The sequence below is a fragment of the Perca flavescens genome, chromosome 21 (assembly GCF_004354835.1).
Source record: "Perca flavescens isolate YP-PL-M2 chromosome 21, PFLA_1.0, whole genome shotgun sequence".
Lineage (NCBI taxonomy): Eukaryota > Metazoa > Chordata > Actinopteri > Perciformes > Percidae > Perca > Perca flavescens.
Genome location: NC_041351.1, coordinates 5,617,926 through 5,640,376, shown reverse-complemented (window position 1 = coordinate 5,640,376; position 22,451 = coordinate 5,617,926). Strand labels below are relative to the sequence as shown.

Here is a 22,451-nt window from a genome sequence, read left to right as displayed (position 1 = left end):
TTTAGCCAGCAGATGGTGCTAACTTAACAGTAAGTGCCTAAATTATGTTGTCATGCGCAGTTTGTGTGCAGCAATGGAGCTCGTGAACCCAACAGAGCACGTGAATACAGAGAAATTCCACCCTAACATCTGTTTGTGTTCACTGTGGTGTTTAACTACTTTTTATTGTGATTATCCGCATTTATTTCCCCCAAGCTGGGAAACAAAATTCAATAGTTAAATGTTTGACACTTTAATTAAACTTGAGGCTCATATATCAGAAGAGATGATATTCATATTTAGGGTGTACTCTCCTTTAAGCGCCCCTCGGAGAGGAGCCAGCAGAGATCACCAGACATCAGAGGAGAAGCTCGGCCTCAGCAGCTCTCAGCAGCGGGCAGAATGGACTGATAAACATCACTGTTTGGGGCGATGTTCAGGTACTTAATTCATTACAATGTCTTGGCTTTTATATTTGTTGTGAAACCAGTAAAACTAAAATACTAGAGCCAGCATGTCGCCGGGCTTCGGCTGGTTGTTTGTTCGATTCTAGGCTTGTTTGCACACCCAGATTTGACAGCTGAGCTCAGCATCATGTTTCTGCTTTCAGTCGCTAATCTCGGTGTCATTTCTGGTCCTGTTTTGTGTTATAAGTCAATGCCAATTTTAGGTATGGGCAGTGCATTTAATTAGCTGTATTATATTGTTTGAAAATGTTATTTATTTCTGGATTACCATGGCCATTTTCATTAAGTATTGAATTAATGTAATTTAGCCTAGTCTAGTAAAACATTCAGGAGTTTTCTTCATTTATACATTCCACATTTCAAAACTATTATATAAATGAATGAGTTAACATCAAGCTCATGCAGTTTACATGAAGGTAAAGTGATTTTTCAGATTATTCAATTTTTTATTTTTTTATTTATGATGCATAGCAGGCCCACTAAAATGGGCAGTGTTGCATTTCCCTCTACTGTAATAACATTTGAGTTTCACTCTAGGCTTTAATATAATCTGAAGATGAATTATTCATGGATCACAGAAAGAGATTTTTGTAGGGCAACGTAGAGTCAGTGACTGCAAGAGCAGCCAAGCTCTCTTTAAGGTTATTAAGATTTCTGTTTGACTTAGCTGTTGAATTGAGATTGTGTTTTCTCATCGCTGGTAGTTTTAAAGAATTGTCAAGTGGACACGTGCCTTTTTAACCTGATGCTAGAGAAGAGGTCAGCATGATTTACTGTGACACTGACACAAGCGCAGCATCTGTTGACCTTGTTCCCGTCTCTCCCTCTCTGTCTGTGTTATTTTCTCATACCATAACGTTTAATCCTCTCGCTCACCATTGATATTGATGATCATTTTCCAGCACAAGTATTTCTGCACTTTTGACAATTTCAAGTACAGACACCAGGTATTTTGGACATGTATAGCTTCAATTTCCAGCTTAAATTTTTGTCCTACAGACATGAAAGCAGGCCCCCCACTCCAGCTCCATAGACCTTTGCATGGGCCCCCCATGGGCTAGGGCAGGGGTCATCTTATTTTATGCCAGTCTAAGATGAAGAGGGCCACTAATCAAATCAAAAATGATTTTCGTTTTTGTTCAAACTCTGGAGAGCAGAGTATGTGGCTCTCCTCAGGGTTTCTTTCTGGAAGTCAAGAGGGAGCTTATTTGATGATTAATTCCCAGCTATGATTTAAATCACTGATTTTTAAATCTGTTCCTGACTTGTACCTTTTTTTGGACTAAGATTTCAGGCTATAAGAAACCCTAAGGGAGTTGGTTTCAGAACAACGGATTGAATGCTCTGTGTGCACTTGCCCTCTTATTCTATTCAATTCAATTGTATTTATAGTATCAAATCATAACCAGAGTTATCTCAAGACATTTTACAGATAGAGTAGGTCTAGACCACACTCTATAATTTACAAAGACCCAACAATTCCAGTAATTCCCCCAAGAGCGAGCATTTAGCGCGACAGTGGCGAGGAAAAACTCCCTTTTAGGGAGACACCTTGAATGGTGAGGAAAACCTCCTTTTTTTTGTATACTTTCTAGCTTATCTCTCTCTAATCACTCTTGTTTTGTTCCTCTCCAGATTTAGTTTGCCATGGAAACGGATATGATACCAAAATTCTCCTCAAAAGACGAGGAAATTGACTTCTGGAAGGCTCTTTCTCTCAAGTACAAGGAAGGGTACGTAATCAAGCTCATATTGTGGCTATTTCTCTTTCTCTCCTTCAGGCTGACATTGTTCTATATTTTTGTCTGATTGTCAACAACTCCCATTTAAAGACCTAAACCAACAACAAATGTCTCCTACTGACCAGTATTGTCTGAGCAGCAAAAGCCAAACTATACTGTATATTTGTGACCATTTCTAAAAGAATAAAATCTTGTCTTTTCATGCTATTGTCGATCATAAGAAAGATTTAGAGTATTTTTTAACTGTGGGAATAATTGGCCATTTTAACCCCCAAATACCAAATTTTTTCCATCTTACTGGATAAAAGTTAAAATGCGACGGCATACAGTACGATATGAGTGCTTCCTGCTTTGTGGCAACAGTTTGTTTGTCTCTTTCCTGTTTTAATACGATAACCGTGTACAAAGCCAGCTTCATACAGTTTTCCCAGTTTGTTGTAGAAGAACTTGACTGTCCCGCACAGAGCTGTGACCTCAACCCCACCCAACACCTTTGGGATGAACTGGAACTACATTTTAAATCCTAGTTTGTGCCCCTGAGTTACTGTCATCAAGCTGGGATAGAGACAGCACGGTCTCTTTGTGTCTGTGGGAACGACAGCAGGAATACATCAGCTGACGAATGTTTGATCTCCTTTCTTGTCATTGGGTTTCAGTCACCCATTCTTCACTCTTTCAAAAAAAAAGCCGGCGTCGGGCATATCCAGTGACACTTTAATATGTGGGACAAGCAGTGAAAGCTCCAGTGAAAACCTCTCCTTTTGTTTACCGAAGCGACGGCTCATGTTTCACAGTGAATATAAGACAATCATGTGTCTTTGTCCTCTCATCTTTTGAAAGGGTTTGTGTAATGATGGAGAAGCTGTTTTTGCTGTTGCTCAACATATTATTTCTTATAAAGGCTGCGTAGATTAGCTGCAACTAAGAGCTAAGAAATCTTATCTTCCAACACATCCGTTGATTAAGATTAAAATCACAACACTAACGGAAACAAAGTCTGGCCCACACCCAGTTATGTAAGAGTCTGTAGACAATAAGCTTCCTTTAAAGTCCAGGCTGCGTCCTGGAAAGTATGTCATACACGTGTTTTCTTCTTGGTTGTACCTTGGAAACAGCGGTTGGCCTTCTCAAGGTCCATTTGATAGCTGTTCTGGAGCTTTCGATCATATTGCACAACCTTCATCTACAGATCTTGTAACAAAAGAACAACATATTTTATTGTTCTAGTAGCATTTCTTACTCTAATTGGTTTTTAGTTTTGTAAACCATAAGAACCTCAATGAACTAGAACAGATGTGTGAGAAAAGTTGTGTTAAATAAGCAGAAATTAGCATTTTCATCTCCTGAAATGTTCTTCTGCTATCTGAGGATTCCCTCGTAGTAACTATTTAGATGCACTGGCGTATTTAGAATAAAGAGTAGTGTGTGTGTGTGTCTGTGTGTGTCTGTGTGTGTCTGTGTGTCCGTCCATTCATGGCCATATCCACAGACGGTTACATAACCAGCACTTGTGGTAAAGCTGTTCAGTGACCACACATCTCATGTGGTTGTTCTGGATGCAAAGTCAGACATCAGTCAAACTAAATGCACAGAAATGTCGGTCAGTCCGTCAGTTGTTGTTTTCTGCTGTTGGTTGGAGAGTAAAATGTCTCAAATACTTGATGGACTGCTGTGAAATATTCTGCAAATATTCAGGTCCAAACAATGAGTTCAGTGATCCGCTGACTTTTCATCTCTCGCCACCAACGGGTCAAAATGTCCTCTTGTCTCAAGCATTTTTCTGCAAAAAGAAATTCCTCTGGTTGCTGTTCTGAAAATCTTTAAACATGTATTCTTCTTATTCATCATAAGTAAAAGTATTTGTTTGTCAGAATAGACTCTGTCAGTGTGACATCATTATGTAATAGTATTTCAATGTTATAGCTGTTTGAGGTGGAGCTTATTTTATATATAAGTTAATCAGTTGTAGTGTTGCTGATGTTAAAATTTGGACGTAGATAGTAAAACTATGACAATTGCAAATCCTCTGAACCAGCCGTTCAACATCCTACCGTAGCTGGAATAGTATCTGGGTCAGTGGCCACATAATCAAATGAAATTAAGATTTTAAAAAAAGAAGTAAAATATGGTGCATGCTCCCTCCCGTGCACAGCGACCTCGTTCTGTCTCGACTTGTTGTCTAATGGTTTCTCGTCTTTCTGTCGGCCGCCAGGTGCCAGGAGGCTCGCGAGGAGCTGCTGGAGTTTCAGGAGGGGAGCAGGGAGCTGGAGGCCGAGCTGGAAGCACAGCTGGGCCAGGCTGAGACTCGTATGAAGGACCTGCAGTCTGAGAACCACAGACTCAAGCAAGATGTCGAAACACTCAAGGTAAGTGCAGGAGTTTGGTAAATGAAACGATCTGTGACTCAGAATTAGTCTATTGATATGTGCCTCTGATCTGATATTAAGAGTGAAAATATCAGCGTTATTAGCCAAACGATTATTAAACTTAACTAGCGCTGCAAAGATTAATCCATTAGTTGTCAACTATTAAATTAAATGCCATCGATTAAGGAAAAAGGTAAACCTTCTCTGATTCCAGCTTGTTAAATGTGAATATTTTTTAGTTTCTTCTCTCCTCCGTGACAGTAAACTGAATATATTTGAGTTGTGGATAAAACAAGACACTGATCCACTTTTCCATCACTATCTTGTGACATTTTAGAGACCAACTTATCATTACCTCAAATCGGATACCTCACTGTACTGTACAGTAAGCTCAAAACCAAGCTAGTGTGGCGTGTCTCCATGTGACCCCTTGAAATGAATATTTGATGCTTCTATTTCTTAGGTCACCACTCGTCCTTGAGTGCAGTCTCTTGTGAGAAGACGTGAAGTCACGCTGTAGCAGCTGCTGCTCCACAGGATGCATCAGTCATTTTTTTTTTCTTGTGGGCCTGCAGCTTTGCCTCTCTGGTTATATGTCAGAGGTCACAGGATTATTGAGATCAAACCGCGTCCTATGCACAACAGAATAAAGTTCTCATGGGTTTGTGTTTGTTGGAGGCCTAAATGACCATGTAGCACTCCTGACCCAGGAGATGTATTGATATCAGGGCAAAACTTGCAAGTTGTGTCTAAATCCAACTATCTGGGAGTCTGGATTGATTCAAACCTGTCCTTCAAATCTCATGTTAAAAGTATATGCAAAAGCATTAAATTTGATTTGAGTAACTTTGGATTTATCAGACAATCTTTAAAACTGCTATTATGTATATGAACGCCATGATTATCTTTTTTAGGTTGCCATTTTCAAACTGGCCAGGAACAACAGATGCAAATTAGCCTGCTGAGCTAACTCTGGCTCATTTACAGTTGCTTTGCTGTTGATTAATGAGCATTGTCCCTTTTTAAATAAATGAAATAAATAGGTCACTTTATTATCCCAGTTGGGGGAATTTGATTTGCAGTCAGGAGCCCAAGATAGCAATACAAAACACAAGTACAAAAATGCTACCTGTACATACCATATACAGAACACAATTTTACACCATACTATAGCAGGAATCTCAATCATACGGTCATAATTTGTTTGTTTTTTTGCCTCAGGGAGGAGTAAAGTCCTGGAGTTGATACAGTCCATAAATTCATGTGCAATCTAAATGTAAATCTCATCTCTGGAAGATGCTGATGCACCCCTCTTTCTGCACTTATCAACCAATACCTGCTCTGTCCTAAACTGGCTGTACTCTGACACAGCTGATCTGTATGACTCTCATCCATAATGCATCAGGTTCTGTCTCTCAGTCTCATTCTCGCTCCATAATTACCGAAAGGCGGGAGGCACATTTATGTGTCCGTGGTTCCAGCAGGGATGAGATGTTTGTCAGGTTTTAGGTTCCACACATCAAGTGGATACATTGCTTTGCTTTGTGGGAGAAAACGAAGAGTTTTTGCAGCAGTTTGTTTTTCGGGAATACGTTTTTGATCGTCATGATAGAATAGTATTGGTTCAGTCCGGAAATTTCTCCCACTGATGACATCATGATGTCTTCAGTGCAAACATTATTTTCAGAAAAAGAAGAGGAAATCCCGCACACTGACCATTACGCAAGCAATAATATATTTAGAAAAATACAATGTTTCGGTCCCAGACCTTCATCAGGTAAATTCCATTTACCTGATGAAGGTACAATTTTTGATCTGTTACCTTTGATCATATCCTACGCACCTTCCCGACTAAAGACGTGTGCAAAACGGTTTTCTCCTTGTTGCACAGAAAAAGAAGAGGAAAAACCGACCCAAAACACAACTTGGGCAAATGGTTAGGTTTTCTGTTTTTGTTGTGTTAATTAGATACGTTCACTCATTGTTGACAGTTTTCAGTATAAAACTACGTCATCCCTCCATGCAGTACAGCGTCAGAAAACAACTTAATACAAAGATAAACCAACGAGTCAAACGGTAACAAAAATGTCCGATGTTGTTTGTGTTTTGCACCTCAAGGCCACCGTACAAACATCACATCACAGCATTAAAACAGTTTCAACTGTTATATATTTCAATATCATGTTAAATGGATGTGCTGATTGAGTTTTGGGGAGCACACAGAGGGTTGCGTGACCGCAGTTGAGTCAGACGCCACAGTAACAGCAGATATAGGTCAGACATGCAGACGGGCCCAGCGGTACTTATTGAGCTGATTGTCCCGGAGCTGGTGGATATATAGGTCACACTTCACATCCGCTGCCTAACCATGCTGAGGAGGAAAATGAGGCAAGCACTGAAAAATGGATGAAAACATGTAGGTTGTGTGGGTTGGGAGCGGTTAAATCATGTCCTTACACAAAGCTCTGCCGCCCAGCGTGTCCTAGATTAAACATGTGTGATCAATATTGTGCTGTCTGTCTTCATCCTGTCCTTCGCTCTTCCTCCTCTTCTTCAGGAGAGGGTTGAGCAGCAGTACACTCAGAGCTACAAGCAGATCTCCATGCTGGAGGACGACCTGGGCCAAACGCGCAGCATCAAGGAGCAGCTCCACAAATACGTCCGAGAGCTCGAACAGTCCAACGACGACTTGGAGAGAGCCAAAAGGTCTGAATGGGCTCTAAATGCTCGCCAAAATAAAATGCATCACTTAATTCTTGTCTTTATGGTTTCTCCATTAAGAGTTTGATGTTGCTGAGTTGCATGTGATATAAGCTCATTTTTATGGGTTGCTAAATGAAGATTTATTTCTTTTATTATAATAATACAGGATTAGATTTATTTATATATTTTTAGTTTTGTTCATTTATTTGACCGGGACTACACAAAGGCCTTGTTACATTTAAATAAAATGCAACTGATGCTATGTGTATGGGACTTATAATCTGGACTTTTAATGTTAGGCCTTTAAGGGATAAAATGCATAATAAAAGTATAAACAAACTACAAGCATTAATTGACACAACAATGACTAATAACAATTAAGAATAATAAGATGGATTGAAAGTGTGTATTCTATATAAAATCAAATTTTTGTCACTAAATAAAGATTTTCATAATAAGGATAATATAGGATGGACAATATTGTAAACAAAATGTTCCCACAAGATGCAAAGGTGGGGTTTTTTTACCGTTAAATTCAGCTACTTTGTGATCCCGGTTTAATCTAAATGGAAATTTGTTGCAATTAGCAAATGGCTCAAATTCAATTAATTGCTTTCATTGAGTTAGATTAAAATCAGTGCTGCAGATATTGATCCCTTATTCATACTTGAATAATCATTACTAATTAGATAGGACATACAGAAGGCAGCCATCCCCCAGAAGATATTTAATGAATGAAACGTCAATCTCAATGTTTCTTTCTTCCTCAGAGCTACCATCGTGTCCCTGGAGAACTTCGAGCAGCGTCTGAACCAGGCGATCGAGAGGAACGCCTTCCTGGAGAGCGAGCTGGATGAGAAGGAGTCGCTTTTGGAGTCTGTGCAAAGATTAAAGGATGAAGCCAGAGGTGATTATTGACTAAGTTTTTACTAATGAGCCTCGCCGTCGATCACTCGCTGCAGCTCATTAGCATACAGCTGCTGCAGCTCCCCTCAAACGATTTAAAATATCCGCTTTCCCACAGATTTGTAGGAGTTTCTTCGGTGTGTGTCTTTACCTGATCTCTAGGAAGAGCTACAAAATGTTCCTTTTATTTTTTTGTAGACCTGAGGCAGGAGCTGGCTGTACGAGAGAGGCAGTCCGATGTAACCAGGATGTCTGCTCCGAGTTCGCCCACACAGGACAATGAGAAGATGGACACTGCTGTTCAGGCCTCCCTCTCTCTCCCTGCTACACCACTGAGCAAAGGTCTGGACAACGCCTTTGCCAACCCAACAGGTAGCTGCAGCCTGCCTTCCCCCCCCCCCTTCTCATCATGCAAATACAGACGGGGAAATCTGAGGAGTTCTTTATTAAAACCACTTGCATTCTGCTGCTTTCTTTTTTCTTTTTTTAATGCAGGGACACTCAGTTGTGTCTGTCTTCTGGTGCTCTCAGACGGGACAAAAGTATGCATTTAACTATAAGGAGGATGTGGCATAAAAATAATGTAATGTCAGGCACACAAGTGGATTAAGAACAAAAAGTATTTGATAAATTTGGGCAAATACAGTACATTATTAAACATGTTCAGCATTCAACAGGTATCGGTACAATTGCATACCTCCTTTTATGTAATGTATTAGACCATATTTAATTAAGGCTTTTTCATTCTTTAAGCAGCTTTAATCAATGTTTTTATATTAATAATGGACCACACATCTACTTATATGAGAAAGCTGTTGTTGTTGTTGTTGTTGTGTTGTGATCTCTTGGTAGTTATTTATCATGTTTCTTTGTGGTCAGTTTGCATCTCTTCATGGTCAGAATGTGTCTCTTGAAGTGACATTTTGCAGGTGAAGGTCAGGGGGCCCCTGACACTTTGGGCCCCCGGGCCTGGTAGGCCTGTTCAGTGAGAGTGAGATGAGATGTGTATGTAGTAAAATAAGAAACTCAATGCAAATCGACACGTTTTTTTTTTTTTTTTTTTTTTTTCTGTACAGTCCTATCAAACGGTTTTGGCAGCAACTCCCCGTTGACTCCCTCCGCCAGAATATCGGCCCTCAACATCGTCAGTGATTTACTCCGGAAAGTCGGGGTGAGTCACTCCTTCTTACTTTCTTTTTCCAGGTTTCAAGTCTTTCCCTTTCTTTCTCAACACAAGCTTGGTGTAGAAAGTCCCTGCCCTGTCTTTTCATTACCTTTTGTTGACGTGTCCATCGCAGGCTCTGGAGTCAAAGCTCGCCGCTTGCAGGAACTTTGCCAAGGACCAGAAAGCGAGGAAGGCGTACTCTCTCGACAACAGCAACGTGCTCAACGCAAACACTGCAAACTACTCACAATCACTCCACACATCATATTTTGACAAAGCGTAAGTGAAACCTAAAACCCTCCTGCCTTAGGAACATCTTTCATGTCTTAGCAGTCAGTGAGGAATGATTAATGACTCTAGTGAAGTTATGTCACCGTCTGATTCCAGTCAGATGTGTTAACGAGATGCCTCCGGTGTGGTAAAAGTGAAGGTTATGTGATCTGTATTGTGTCTGATGTGGTGGATGACTCAGGAGGAGAGTTTGTGACCTGTGTGTATTTCTTCCCAGCAGGACAGAGATGGTCACATTCCCCGCATTGATTCTGGGTAATCGCAGCTCCTTCTGTTACTGAGAGTGTTGGGGAGCATTCATGCATGTTGCTGCTTATTTTAGCCAGGCCTCTTTTTCCATGTAGAGTTCATATAAATAATCAACTGTGGGCTAGATGACGTCTGAGCCACTAACTGCTGAAGGGTTCGTGGTGGTTTAATGGTGCTGGAAATTTTCCTGCTGTCTTTTTAACTCTTAAGCTGACCTCCATAGACCTCTTTCCTACTAGTGTGAGTTGTTGTGTTTTTTTGTTTTGGCCCGAGATCTAACTATTAATTATAACTAACAAAGTGAATTTTAAAGCAAATTTTTGTATTTCATCTTACGAATGAAGTTGGGAACGTTTGTCAGAAGAGAAACTTGAAGAAAAAAATGAAATTTACTGACAGAAACAAACAAGAAAGTCAACAAATCCCTTTTTTTTTTTTTTAAAAAGAGTCCGTCTCTTGATACTTTATGACTTCCCTGCTCCGTCTTTGGCACTCTGTTCCAAGCCCATTAGCTTCTACTGAAGATGCAAACCTTTAAAAATGATTCACAAATATTAGTTTCATTTCATTGAGTTTACAGCAATGCTAGCAGCTCTGTGACGCTGTGCTGAGCTAAATGCTAATGTCTGCATGCTAAAATGCTCACAATGACGGTGCTAACATGCTGTTGTTTAGCAGGTTTAATGTTTAGTGTGTTAGCATGCTAACACTTAGCACTAAACACAAAGTACCGCTGAGGCTGATGGGTCAGTTTTGCAGGTATTTAGTCATAAATCAAAGTATTGGATAAGAAAAAATTGTAATATTACTCAAAAGCACAAATATGAACCTCATGGTGGCGCTGGAGGAAATGTTAGAGCATCACCAAAGTCAGTATGATTCATCATCTGGAAACCATGAATGTTTGTACTGAATTGTGTCAAGTAAATATCAATGTATTTCATTGGATAAGTAAATGAAACCTGCTGGTTTTAATAGTTTGTGGACAACAATCAAGTTATATGGCATAAAGGAAGCATATATATCTTGTTGACATAAAGTAAGAAGATATATCTTGTTGACGTAAAGGAAGAAGATATATCTTGTTGACATAAAGGAATTGTAGAATATCAGTAGACTGATCCTTTAAAAGTCAATCGTATTTCGTCACTTTTTCTGCTGCATCACTCCGTTGACAGCAGTTACTTGTGGTTGTGTGAGGCTGGCGGTGAGAGCAGAGACTGGCAGTGTGTGACTGTGTGTTTCTGCTGTGTGTGTGTGAGGCTGCATAGATGCAACGCAACAAGGTTATTGTTCCTTCTGGTGTGAGAGCAGGGCATTAGTTATGCACACCGTTCACCTTCAGGAAGGTCTGGAGAAGCCACAGGCATTTTGTCTCACTGCCTGTGATAGAGAATAGAGCGGAGTGTTAAACCTTGATTATTTTTGAGTACTCACCAAATTGTTTACGAATTCATTGATCAGATATTTCCTGATCTAAAACAGGGAACTTCTCTGCATTTTTAGACTTTTTCTTTTAAACTTTTCTTTAACACTGATGCATTTAGAAGTTTGGCATATTTTGATAAATCATAAGGAATTAAAATGTTTATGTTTATGTTAAACTAAGGTGTCAAAAGTTAAAATGTATTGGGTATTGATTCAGAAACTGATGTATTTTGTTTTGCCCTGGCTTGAGAATTTGCTTTATTTGACATTTTCTTGAATTGTATTAAAGCAGTCTTTCATTCATACTCTGAGCGGTGCTTTCCAGAGTCATGACTCAGGACTAAACCAAACAAAGGATACTGATAGTAGTTAGTAATAGTTGGACTATGACCCACAAGAGAAACCAGTTGTTCAGGATAACTCAGCAACTTCCTTCCCACTTTCATGTTCCATTTTTGGCAACAGACGCATAACATTGTTAAAAACACACGTCATCTCTGTCTGGTAGCAGCTGCGTCCTCTGTGTATGAGATGATGATGCTAATAATGAGGATGAAGAGTTTTATCTGACAATTTGAGCAGTTTTGTTTTTTCATTTCCAATTTACCTTTTATTATGGGAGTCCAATACTGCCAGGAAAAGAAAGGTAAACTAATATGGTAATTCGCAGTTTCATTCATCATTATATTTGTTTTTTAAAGAAAAAGTTAATGGTAAAGGAGTTAAATCGAAAATAGTGTAGATCGGCTGACTTACAAGCAAATGTTAATATCAAAGAATAAAATTTGTACTATTTTAGACCATTCATTCATTAAATAAAATTAAACGTGTTAACCCAAGTAACAAAATGATTTGTAATTAAGGTTTATGTTATTTTTTTTTTAGTTGAGCTTGATGGTTCATTATTGCGACAGCGTATTAAGCCGTTGCATGTAAAAAATAAATAAATGACCAAGCCGAGGAAGGAGGGTTACATTCCGAGATGAAAGTCTTACGAGATTTAAATTTACGAGAAAAAAACTCTAATATTATTTGAGATTATAAAGGCGTACATTTACGAGAAAAAAACAAGGTTGGATTAACTTCTTCACAACACAGAAGTTTGCTGCATGCCGAGTATTCTGCCGTGAAGTAATGACCAAATCAAGTTATACTTTTAATCGAATTAAGCAATGAGAAAATACTTGTGATTTTAACCCAGAATCACCATATTATCATAAGCATCTGGACTTAATAATCCACTTTTAGAAATGGCAAACTGTTTTTAGTTTTGTGTAAAAATGTATCTCATAGTTTTGATTTACTGTAAATATTTTTTGTCATTCTTAACTTTTTTCCTGGCAGAAATGGGTTTCCATACTTATCAGCTTGTTTTATTGTTGCTGCTTTAATTAAGTGGCTTTCAATGAAATTCTATGAAGGCTTTTATCTTCAACTTACTCCAATACATTCTCTTAGTATGTCTGGCTGGTCGTGGGTTACCTCATGTATTAATCTGGGCAACATCGCTGCTTGGTTTAATCGCTGCTTGGTTTAATGTAACTCTTGTAACTTTTTTGCAGCAGGACGGTGAACGGACTGAAACCTGGAACCCTGACAGCCATCACCGCCCCTCCTGCCGCCTCCTCCCCGGGCTTAGTGCCCCTCGCTGTGTGACAGTAACCCCAACTCCTAAAATGGAATATCACATCTATAAAAAGAGAAGGCCTCAGACAAATATTGTAAAACTTTATTGATGTGCTATCACCCCAGGACCTGATACCCGGTCATTATGGGTCCCTGTCTGTCTGTATATGTCATGTGTTGCTGTATCTGCTGTTTGCTCACTGGCTTGTACAAAGATCCACTCTCTTCACACATTTAAACATTTATTAAGGATCTCACCCTGATTTGTGAAATGTGTGCACTATATCAACTAAAAAGGGAAATATTATGCAATTAAAATGTTTGTTTTTTTATTTATTATTTTTCACTACTTTTAACCAGCAATAAACGTTAAGTGCACTCACTGCTGAAACCATGAATTAAAAAATAACCAATTAAATTAGTGGCAGATGTCCTGGTTAATTGTCCGCCACATATGGCTTCCATCAAATATTGATGTTTTCAAAAGGTTAATGTTTTAAACATGATCTCTATGATTTTGGCTTTTAACTGTTATCTCGTGCCCCCTGTTTTTTATTGCATTTGGTTTTAAAAGAAGGGAAGGGGAGTCTTTGTGTCATTGTAGTGAGTCAAACGCACCATCTATCCTCTGAACTATGTGACATGATGTGTACAGTATTGGTCATATTGATCGTTATTTATAGACGGACATGAAAGTGGTGCTGTCGTCGTGTTCAGGCAAGTTAACCAGCATTCTTGTGTTCTGTTGTCAAAGTGTTCTGTTTTTTTAAAGCTTTGATTCATCACATGACATGTTTTCAGTACACGATGAGCAGAGGAAGCACTTTGACTTTGTGTGAGCTCACTTTTTATTCTTTTTCATTCATGTGCAATATTGCCTGTTATAGTTTGTGGGTTTAATTTATTTCAAATTTCTTTTTACAGCATGTTTTAATAAAGTGTGTTATTACGCTCAATCTGTTTCATTTGTAATGTTTCAATCAGTCCTTACTGTGGAGGAAATATGGGCTGAAACTAACACTTATTTTCAGTTAGAAATGTATCAATTGAACCTTTTGTTCATTCTCTGGTTCCAGCTTCTCAAATGTGAATATTTGCCGTGGAGGTGTGGCCTTGACCAACTGCCACTTTGCTCTCTCTCATGGGGGGGCCAAATTCTCTGGGCGGGCAAAGCAGAGAAAGGGGAGGTAACCTTGCTCCTTATGACCTCATAAGGAGAAGATTCCTGATTGGTCCATCTGAGCTTTCATTTTCTCAAAGGCAGAGCAGGATACCCAGGGGTATCTTTCTACCCACTGGGGGACCATAGGCAGGCTGGGGGAACTCATATTAATGCAAAAAAAAAAAAAACTCATAAAGTGAAATTTTCATGCCATGGGACCTTAAAACAATCAACAGATGAAATAATTATGAAAATAACTGTTAGTTGCCGTATCAATTTATGTGTTGATTAATTTTTCAATGAATTAATTGTATAATCTACAAAATGTCCACAATAAGTTCTCTGAGCCTAAGATGACATTTGTAGTTGTAATACAGTAAATTATATTTTGAATAGCGAAAGAAAAAACTACAAGACCACAGAATCAAAAAAATTATAATTATAAATCGCTGCGGGAGCATTTCAGTGAGCATTAGATGTAGCGTTACATTAAGAAATTAAGACCGGTTTAAAATTATTTAAGACTTAGAACACAATACTTCACTAAATGTAATACTTTTTAAGGCCTTGAATTTTAAGTAAGACTTTTTAAGACCCCGCAGAAACCCTGTGATTAATTTTCTATTAGATGACCTAGTAATTAATTTTCATCACGAGGAAATTAAACATGATTTAAGTGTATTGAGAACTAATATAACAGAGTATTTTCAGACTGTCTACTTCTCAATCAGCAGTTTCTTTAAACTTGCTTGAATTGCATAATCCAGCACGTCAGCATTCATTTTCATTCAAAACAGAGATTTGACAATGCTAGCAAGTTTCAAGATTCTGTCATATGATTTGTATGCCTAATGGAAATTAATAGAAACTAACAGAAGGAAAAAGAATACATCATTCATAGTTAAGGGGATAAAACTTGTAAAAATGCCCAAGTTGTTATCAGCACTGCCCCCTGCTGGACACACATGTAAGTACAAGTTGATAATTAGCAGTTTGGTCATTTAATTATTCATATTTATGTCTCAAAAACAGACACAAAATAGTAGATTACATTTTCTGTTCATGTGTGTGTGTGTGAATTAACAAAAATGCATCCACCGATACTTCGTTTATCAAAACACAAACAGTTTGGCTTCTTGCAAGACAGATGTCTCCAGTACAGATATTGTTGGGCTGTGTACAGTTAGATATAATATACGTAGTGTCCACATCTGTAGAGTCTGAAGATTTGTGTAGTATAACAGTAATAGTTCAAGCTGTGGTTCAGCTGATCCCTCCTCTCTTCTTCTCTGCCACCTCGTCTATCTGCCTCATCCTCCTCTCCAAGACCTCCATCCTCTTAGCGTCGTTGCGAGCTCGCTCCTGAGCCCTGAGCTCCTCCACATCCTCAAAGAACCTGTGCCTGCACGGACGACGAGGAATTAAATAAAAATGAATGATGGAAGAATTAATGATTAAAAGAATTAATGTAAAGCACATATGCCCTTTGTAGTTTAAAAAAAGGAATAGAGAAATATGTTTTTATGTAGGCCCAACGTGTCAGGATATTTGTGCATTTGTAATCAGTTTGTCAGACTACTCAAGTAATTTGAAGACGTCCCCAAGTTATGGGAATTTCTGACATTTTGTAAAGGAAAAAAGTCCCTCAGGAATATGTTGCACTTGGGAAGGACTCATTAAGAAATTATGCAGATATTGTGCATTTTTTGTCCTGCAAAATATCTTAATTTCTACCATTTAATTTTTTATTGTACTTATTTCATTGTTTTTAACTAGTTTATTTGGTGCCGTTGACGTGTAATTAAAAACAATGTATACTACTACATAAGTAATGTTTCTATGCACAATAATGCTAGTTGTATGCAGCTGCTGATTAATAAGGGAAAAAGGCGGAAATAACAGTAAATGTCATTTGTGTGAAGGAAAGTGGACCAAGGTGCATCATAAAACACTGCAGGTTTATGATGCATGGTTATCGTGAAGGTGCCCTTTAATAATAACGTTATGTACTTAACATTTCCAGGTGACAGTTAATGCAATCACAAAATACACAGCATGCGATGAATCATAACTCACCTGTTAAAGAAAGCAGTGGCTAGTCCCACAATTAGTGTCCCAAATAGAATGGGTTTCGTCAGACGCTTTGCAGCGGACAGTTGGTGCTGCTTCATTATAATTAAATTCAAGAGAAGTGGCTACAGACCGAAATATAAACAGAGAATGAACCTACATTTGCTTTTTAGCTGACCTTTAGAGCTAGCATTAGCTCCCTGCTAGCGACACACCTCCTTCATGTCGTGCAGTTACTCACGTAACTCGACTTCCGTTTCCCAATTTTGTGAATCAAAATCATCCCCCCAAAAATATAGTAAACATATAACCACCCACGCCAGAATATTTATGATATTTTTATATGTTTAAAAGTGGTTTGATAGAGTTTAAGTCGATAATAACAAATACTTCTAAACAGGATAAGTTTTAGGCGGAAGTGCGCAGTTGTACGGACACATTTACGAGACGGACGCATTTAAGAGACGGACCAAAACAAGGAATGGCGAAAAATGAGCCCAGCTTCGAATAGTTTGTGTGTTGAGTTCCTTTAACGTTAACACCCCCACGGTGTTGACGTTGGTTTGTTTAATCGTATGTTTGAGTGAACACCGGGTCTGATGCTAAGCTAATGAAGCCAGAGATGTGGAGGAAAGGCTCGTCTGAGGGCTCCGACCGGTTTGAATATCTCCAAACTCTGGTCACTGAGTTTCAGGACACCGACAGTGAAGGTGGGTACACTTTTTAGTTCTATATGTCATGATATATGTAAGTTAAGTTCCCTGAGAAACCCTAAAAAGGTCTTTAAGATATAACTGGTGTGTCTGATGCAATCTATAAGGTGCATTTAGTACAGGTTTACTCTGCAAGGTGCCTGAGCATTAAGGAGCCTAATAGTGGCGGGGTAGGTACTGTTACAAAAGCGGGATGTTTTGCCCCTGAGACTTTGAACTGTCTTTCCAGAGGGCAGTAGTTGGAAGAGGGACCTGGCAGGGTAGAGGGGTCGTCTTCATATATATTCATACTTTTACTGCTGACCAAGTACGTAACCTCCGCTATAACGCACAGTATTACCGTCAAGTATTTCATCTGTGTACACTCCCGATCATGTCTAACTGATAACCTTAGTGAATATGGAGGAGTTACTACTAGATGTTCCGATACCAGTATCTGTATCGGATCTGCCGATACTGCCTAAAACGCTGGTATCGGGAAGTACTGGAGTTTATGCACCGATCAGATACCACGTAATAAAGCCCTAAAGAAAATCTACGTTAAAGTAGTTTATTTATGTTCTTTTCCCGTTATAATTGACTGTCAAACTTCATCATAATAAAAGAAAGTTCTGTGGCATTCATTGTTTTTTTGTTTATGTTTCACAAAGAGTTTAACCTGAGCCAGACCGACAACAAAGATAGAAATCATATCACATCCATACAGGGATAGTAGTACACAGCTGTTAAAACATAATAAAATATATGACACACTGGTATCGGATCGGTATCGGCAGATCCGCAAGTTGAGGTATCATAAATTGGTACCGGGTGCAAAAAATGGTATCGGACCATCTCTAGTTAATACTTTCCTAGCAAAAGTTATGGTATACACATTAATTTACTAATTTCACTTCATCAGAGGCAAAGGAGCAAGTGCTGGCTAACCTGGCCAACTTTGCGTACGACCCAAAGAACATGGAGTATCTGAGGGAGCTGCAAGTGCCCGACCTCTTCTTGGACATGCTCACTGAGGAGAATGACAACTTTGTGGAGTTTGGGATGGGTATGTACAAGTCCTTATTTCTCTTCCTATTGTTTTTACATTGTGCAAATGCTGTCTTCCAACCTAAAATGTAATCACTTCTCTTGTGTGTGTCATGTCCTCAGGGGGGCTGTGTAACCTGAGTATGGACCCTGAATGCCGAGACATTATCCTGCAGAGCAACGGGATCAGCTTGGTTACAAATTGTCTGTCGAGCCAGAGGGAGGAGACTGTCCTATCGGCCATCACAACACTAATGAACCTCACGGCGCCCTCGTCCCGCTCTGAGATCGCTGTTCCGGCCATCCTGCAGTGCATGCTGCGCTTCTCCCTCTCAGAGAGCCCCCGCCTGCGCAACCTGGCTGCTGTGTTTCTGCAGGACTGCTGCACCGAGGAGCAGGTGGCCCGAGCGGAGCAGCAGATGCAGGGACAGCAGACTGCAGTGGGCATCCCGCTGCCCAAAGACTAAGTTACAGCTGGCGTATGTGAGAGTTTTGTATATAAGTGGATAAGTTGGCTCTCTGAGAGTATGAGACTTTTTTTTTTTTTTTTTTTTAAACGCAAATAAAAGCAAAGGTGACGTCACACCCCCACTCTTCAGGTTTCAGTGTTTTCCACCAGATGTTTGAACCTGCTGCAGGGATTTGCTCCCATTCAGCCACAAGACCATCAATGAGGTCCAACACTGATGTTGGGTGATCAAGTCTGGCTCTCTGTTTCAGTTCATCTAAAATGTTTTGGATGGTGTTTAGGGCGGAGCTCTGAGCAGACCAGTCAAGTTCTTCCACACCAAACTGGGAAAACCATTTATTTATGGAGCTGGCTTTACGCATGGGGGATTTGTCATGTTGAAACACAAACTGCTCCAACAAAGTTGGAGGTGAAATTTCACTGCATGTTGTAGGATTGAGATTTTCCTTAGTTGTCCACATAGCATTGGCCATAACATGAATTTTTAAATCCAAAGAACTTTTTTTAATATAAGTTTTGCAATTAGAGTTTAGGATCGCAAAACCGGCTAACAAGATGATTGGCTGCTATTCTGCACATTTACCATCAAAGTGCATGTCAGCACTTACATTTTAAATGTCATGCTCTTTCTGACCACAGGAGGGAGACTGGATAGTTTTTGTTGAAGTGAAGGGCTGTTTTGTGAGAGATTAATATAGTTGATTGTTAATGGAACAAAAACGACATTGCCAATTTATTTAGTTGACTTCCAACCTGTTGTGTTTAAAGTGTATAGAGAGAAGTAACCGAATCTCACTTGTAAATTTAGACTCACTGACTGTAGGCTCAATGTCAGTGTATATGTAATATATACTTGTATGCCCAAAAATGTACATTCTTTTGGGTTGAAGTGATTTCCTAAGAACTGGGACAGATGCTGGAGCACCTTAAAGCCAACTGGTCGACTCTTGGCACTCTTAAAGAATACCATGAATCCCAAACCCAAAAATATGTAAAATAAACCTTGAGGTTCATTCTGAAGAGCCAGGAGCGCGGTTTGTTTTCTTTCGGACTATTAAGAGCTATTTCTGGGCCGAGTCCTTTAGGTCTAGACAGACGACGACATCCGATCCTGCAGCCCAGCGTCTGTTGGACTGCACATGTAGCTCGGTCAGACTCAAGAGGAAATTCTTTACAGCTTTGAGAGTGTGTCTGTGATACTTGTTCATTTTAAATGCCACAAAGTTCTCATTTTCAGTGAGTGTGTATGCGTTTCTGAATGGCATTCCAAGGGCTTAAGAGGTGAGCACCTGCCACAGAGATCAATAAGAAATACCTTCATTCTTCCCGTTAAAAGAGAAACACCCATGCCTGGTTTTAATAATGTAGTACAAAGTTTATTTCAAGTTGATGTAAAAATATTTGAATAGCTTTTTGCTGAATGAAAAAGAACAGTGGAGCACTGAGCACCAACTATTTCTCCGCTTATTTTCAGTATACTGCAAGTTCACATTTCCTATTACACCTTTATTATTACAGAGAATGATGTTAGTCTTTATTTTTGTTATTGTCAAATCCCTTGAAAAGACCAAACCCAAGAATCTGTTAGTCCATCTCGAAATACTTAACAACTTCCCTAATGTTTGTCACTCAACCCTAAACCCATTGGTTCCTACTGAAGATAGAATTATTAAAAATGGGTCACAAATTATATATAATATAATATGTCAGTATATAATTGTAAATATGTAATTTACCAAAGGCTCAGTAACTTCCCTAAACATGTGGACAATTGGTGTTTGTGGTACATGATACACAGTAGTTGAATTCTCATGAGCTGGTCCTCATTTTTTCTTCCTCAGTTTGAGCAGCTTCTCAGCTTCCTCGCGTAGTTTGTTCTTCTGGATCTGAAAGAAGAGACAGAAACATATGTTGTGAGTTTTACTGAAGGAGAAGACTGCAACTGGATGTAACATGTAAGAATTTAGGAATTAATTAAAAGTTTTGAAAAAAGCCTCTCCAAAACAAAAACAAAAAAAATCGTAATTCTGTCATGTGCACCTGTGTGAACAACAGCAAAGTCAGTGAGGTTCTGCACCAGAACAGCTGTCATTATGCACGACTGCAACTCATGGCTGTAGCTTTTTATAGCATACATACCACTTTTTTTTTACTTTTTACTTTACTTTTTGAATTTTTTCAACATACTATACTATGACTTTTTTCGACTTGTCGACATACTATACTATGACTTTTGACTTTTTTCAACATACTATGACATTATCATCATATTATAAAGAAAAAAACACTGCAACAAAACATGCAATAATTTATTTAGAACAAATAATCATTCTTCCACCAAACAATGTAGTTCTTGTGTGACAGCAGGTTTTGCAGTGCTGTCAGTTGTTGGAGGAGCAGCTTTCTGTGGGATTTGCAGGAGATGCAGACAGGAGCAACGAGCTGGAGCGCTTTAAACTGCGACAGCTGGGATTTGGAACTGCTCTCCCATCAAAACATCTGACAAATGTCTGCTCTGGCCAACAAGATGGAAGAGCTGCTTATATATATATATATATATATATATATATATATATATATATATATATATATATTTTTTTTTTTTTTTTTTTCACTTGTATGTACATAAAAGCTGAATGTTTTTGTTTCACACAGAGCGCAAAAAAAAGTCATAGTATAGTATGTTGAAAAAAGTTAAAAAGTTATGGAACCCAAGCCAACCAGCTATGAGCTCGAAAAGAGTTTAAAAAAATCATAGTATATTATGTCAAAAAAAGTCCCAAAAGTCATGGTATAGTTTGTCGAAAAGTGTAAAAAAAAGTCATAGTATAGTATGTCCAAAAAAGTAAAAGAAAGTCATAGTATAACATGTCGTAAAAAAGTCATGGTATGTTGAAAAAGTATGTCAAAAAAGTCGTATAGTATGTCGAAAAGATAAAAAATAGTCATAGTATAGTATGTCGAAAAAAGTCATAGTATAGTATGTCAAAAAGATTAAAAAAAGTCATAGTATAGTATGTCAAAAAGATTAAAAAAAGTCATAGTATAGTATGTCAAAAAGATTAAAAAAAGTCATAGTATAGTATGTCGAAAAAAGTCATGGAACCCAAGCCAACCAGCTATGAGCTTAATAGTGAGCATAAGACATTTGATTCAGGGCAAAAAATAGTAGTATGTCGAAAAAAAGTAAATAAAATCATAGTATAGTATTTCGAAAAGATTAAAAAAAAGTCATAGTATAGTACGTCGAAAAAAGTCATAGTATAGTATGTCGAAAAGAAGAAAAAAAAGTCATGGAACCCAAGCCAATCAGCTATGACCTTAATAGTGAGCATAAGACATTTGATTCAGGGCAAAAAATAGTCATAGTATAGTATGTCGAAAAAAGTAAAAAAGAGTCATAATATAGTATGTTGGGAAATTCATAGTATAGTATGTCGAAAAAAGTCATAGTGTAGTATGTCGAAAAAAGTAAATAAAATCATAGTATAGTATTTCGAAAAAAGTAAATAAAATCATAGTATACTATGTCAAAAAAGTTAAAAAAAAACATCACAGTATAACATGTCGAAAAAAGTCATAGTATAGTATGTCGAAAAGATTAAAAAAAGTCATACTATAGTATGTCAAAAAAAGTCAGTATAGTATGTCGAAAAGATAAAAAAAGTCATAGTATAGTATGTCGAAAAGATAAAAAAAAGTCATAGTATAGGATGTCGAAAAAAGTCATAGTATAGTATGTCAAAAAGATAAAAAAAGTAATTGTATAGAATGTCGAAAAGATTAAAAAAAGTCATAGTATAGTATGTCGAAAAGATAAAAAAAGTCATAGTATAGTATGTCGAAAAGATAAAAAAAGTCATAGTATAGTATGTCGAAAAAAGTCATACTATAGTATGTCAAAAAGATAAAAAATAGTCATAGTATAGTATGTCGAAAAAAGTCATAGTATAGTATGTCAAAAAGATTAAAAAAAGTCATAGTATAGTATGTCAAAAAGATTAAAAAAAGTCATAGTATAGTATGTCAAAAAGATTAAAAAAAGTCATAGTATAGTATGTCGAAAAAAGTCATACTATAGTATGTCAA

General features: G+C 38.1%; 3 protein-coding genes across 7 annotated transcripts in view; 2 read left to right on the top strand and 1 right to left on the bottom strand.

Annotated features, from left to right (window-relative positions):
* The first annotated feature begins 148 nt into the window (after positions 1 to 148).
* On the top strand, positions 149 to 13,878 carry ndel1a (nudE neurodevelopment protein 1-like 1a). 5 transcript variants are annotated; one of them, XM_028567034.1, is made up of 10 exons: positions 150 to 419; positions 2,082 to 2,179; positions 4,401 to 4,554; positions 7,112 to 7,260; positions 8,028 to 8,164; positions 8,362 to 8,535; positions 9,240 to 9,334; positions 9,462 to 9,607; positions 9,840 to 9,874; positions 12,862 to 12,951. In XM_028567034.1, exons 2-10 carry the CDS (start codon positions 2,094 to 2,096, stop codon positions 12,867 to 12,869), a joined length of 984 nt encoding a protein of 327 aa, XP_028422835.1. In that variant the 5' UTR covers positions 150 to 419; positions 2,082 to 2,093; the 3' UTR covers positions 12,870 to 12,951. The 5 variants fall into 5 exon arrangements, with proteins under 5 accessions (XP_028422833.1, XP_028422835.1, XP_028422834.1 ...); XM_028567033.1 differs by having other exon boundaries at positions 12,859 to 12,951; XM_028567032.1 differs by having other exon boundaries at positions 149 to 419; positions 9,840 to 12,950.
* Positions 13,879 to 16,570: 2,692 nt separating this feature from the next.
* On the top strand, positions 16,571 to 19,382 carry armc7 (armadillo repeat containing 7). The gene is made up of 3 exons (XM_028567334.1): positions 16,571 to 16,864; positions 17,769 to 17,912; positions 18,017 to 19,382. The coding sequence occupies exons 1-3, from the start codon at positions 16,765 to 16,767 to the stop codon at positions 18,358 to 18,360; spliced, it is 588 nt and encodes a 195-aa protein (XP_028423135.1). The 5' UTR covers positions 16,571 to 16,764; the 3' UTR covers positions 18,361 to 19,382.
* A 331-nt stretch (positions 19,383 to 19,713) lies between these two features.
* The window catches only part of acsf2 (acyl-CoA synthetase family member 2), a 43,076-nt gene continuing 40,338 nt past the window's right edge, over positions 19,714 to 22,451 (bottom strand). The window contains exon 17 of the mRNA XM_028567331.1: positions 19,714 to 20,248. Within this exon, the coding sequence (XP_028423132.1) occupies positions 20,186 to 20,248 (63 nt within the window). The 3' untranslated portion in view covers positions 19,714 to 20,185. The remainder of the gene's footprint in view (positions 20,249 to 22,451) is intronic.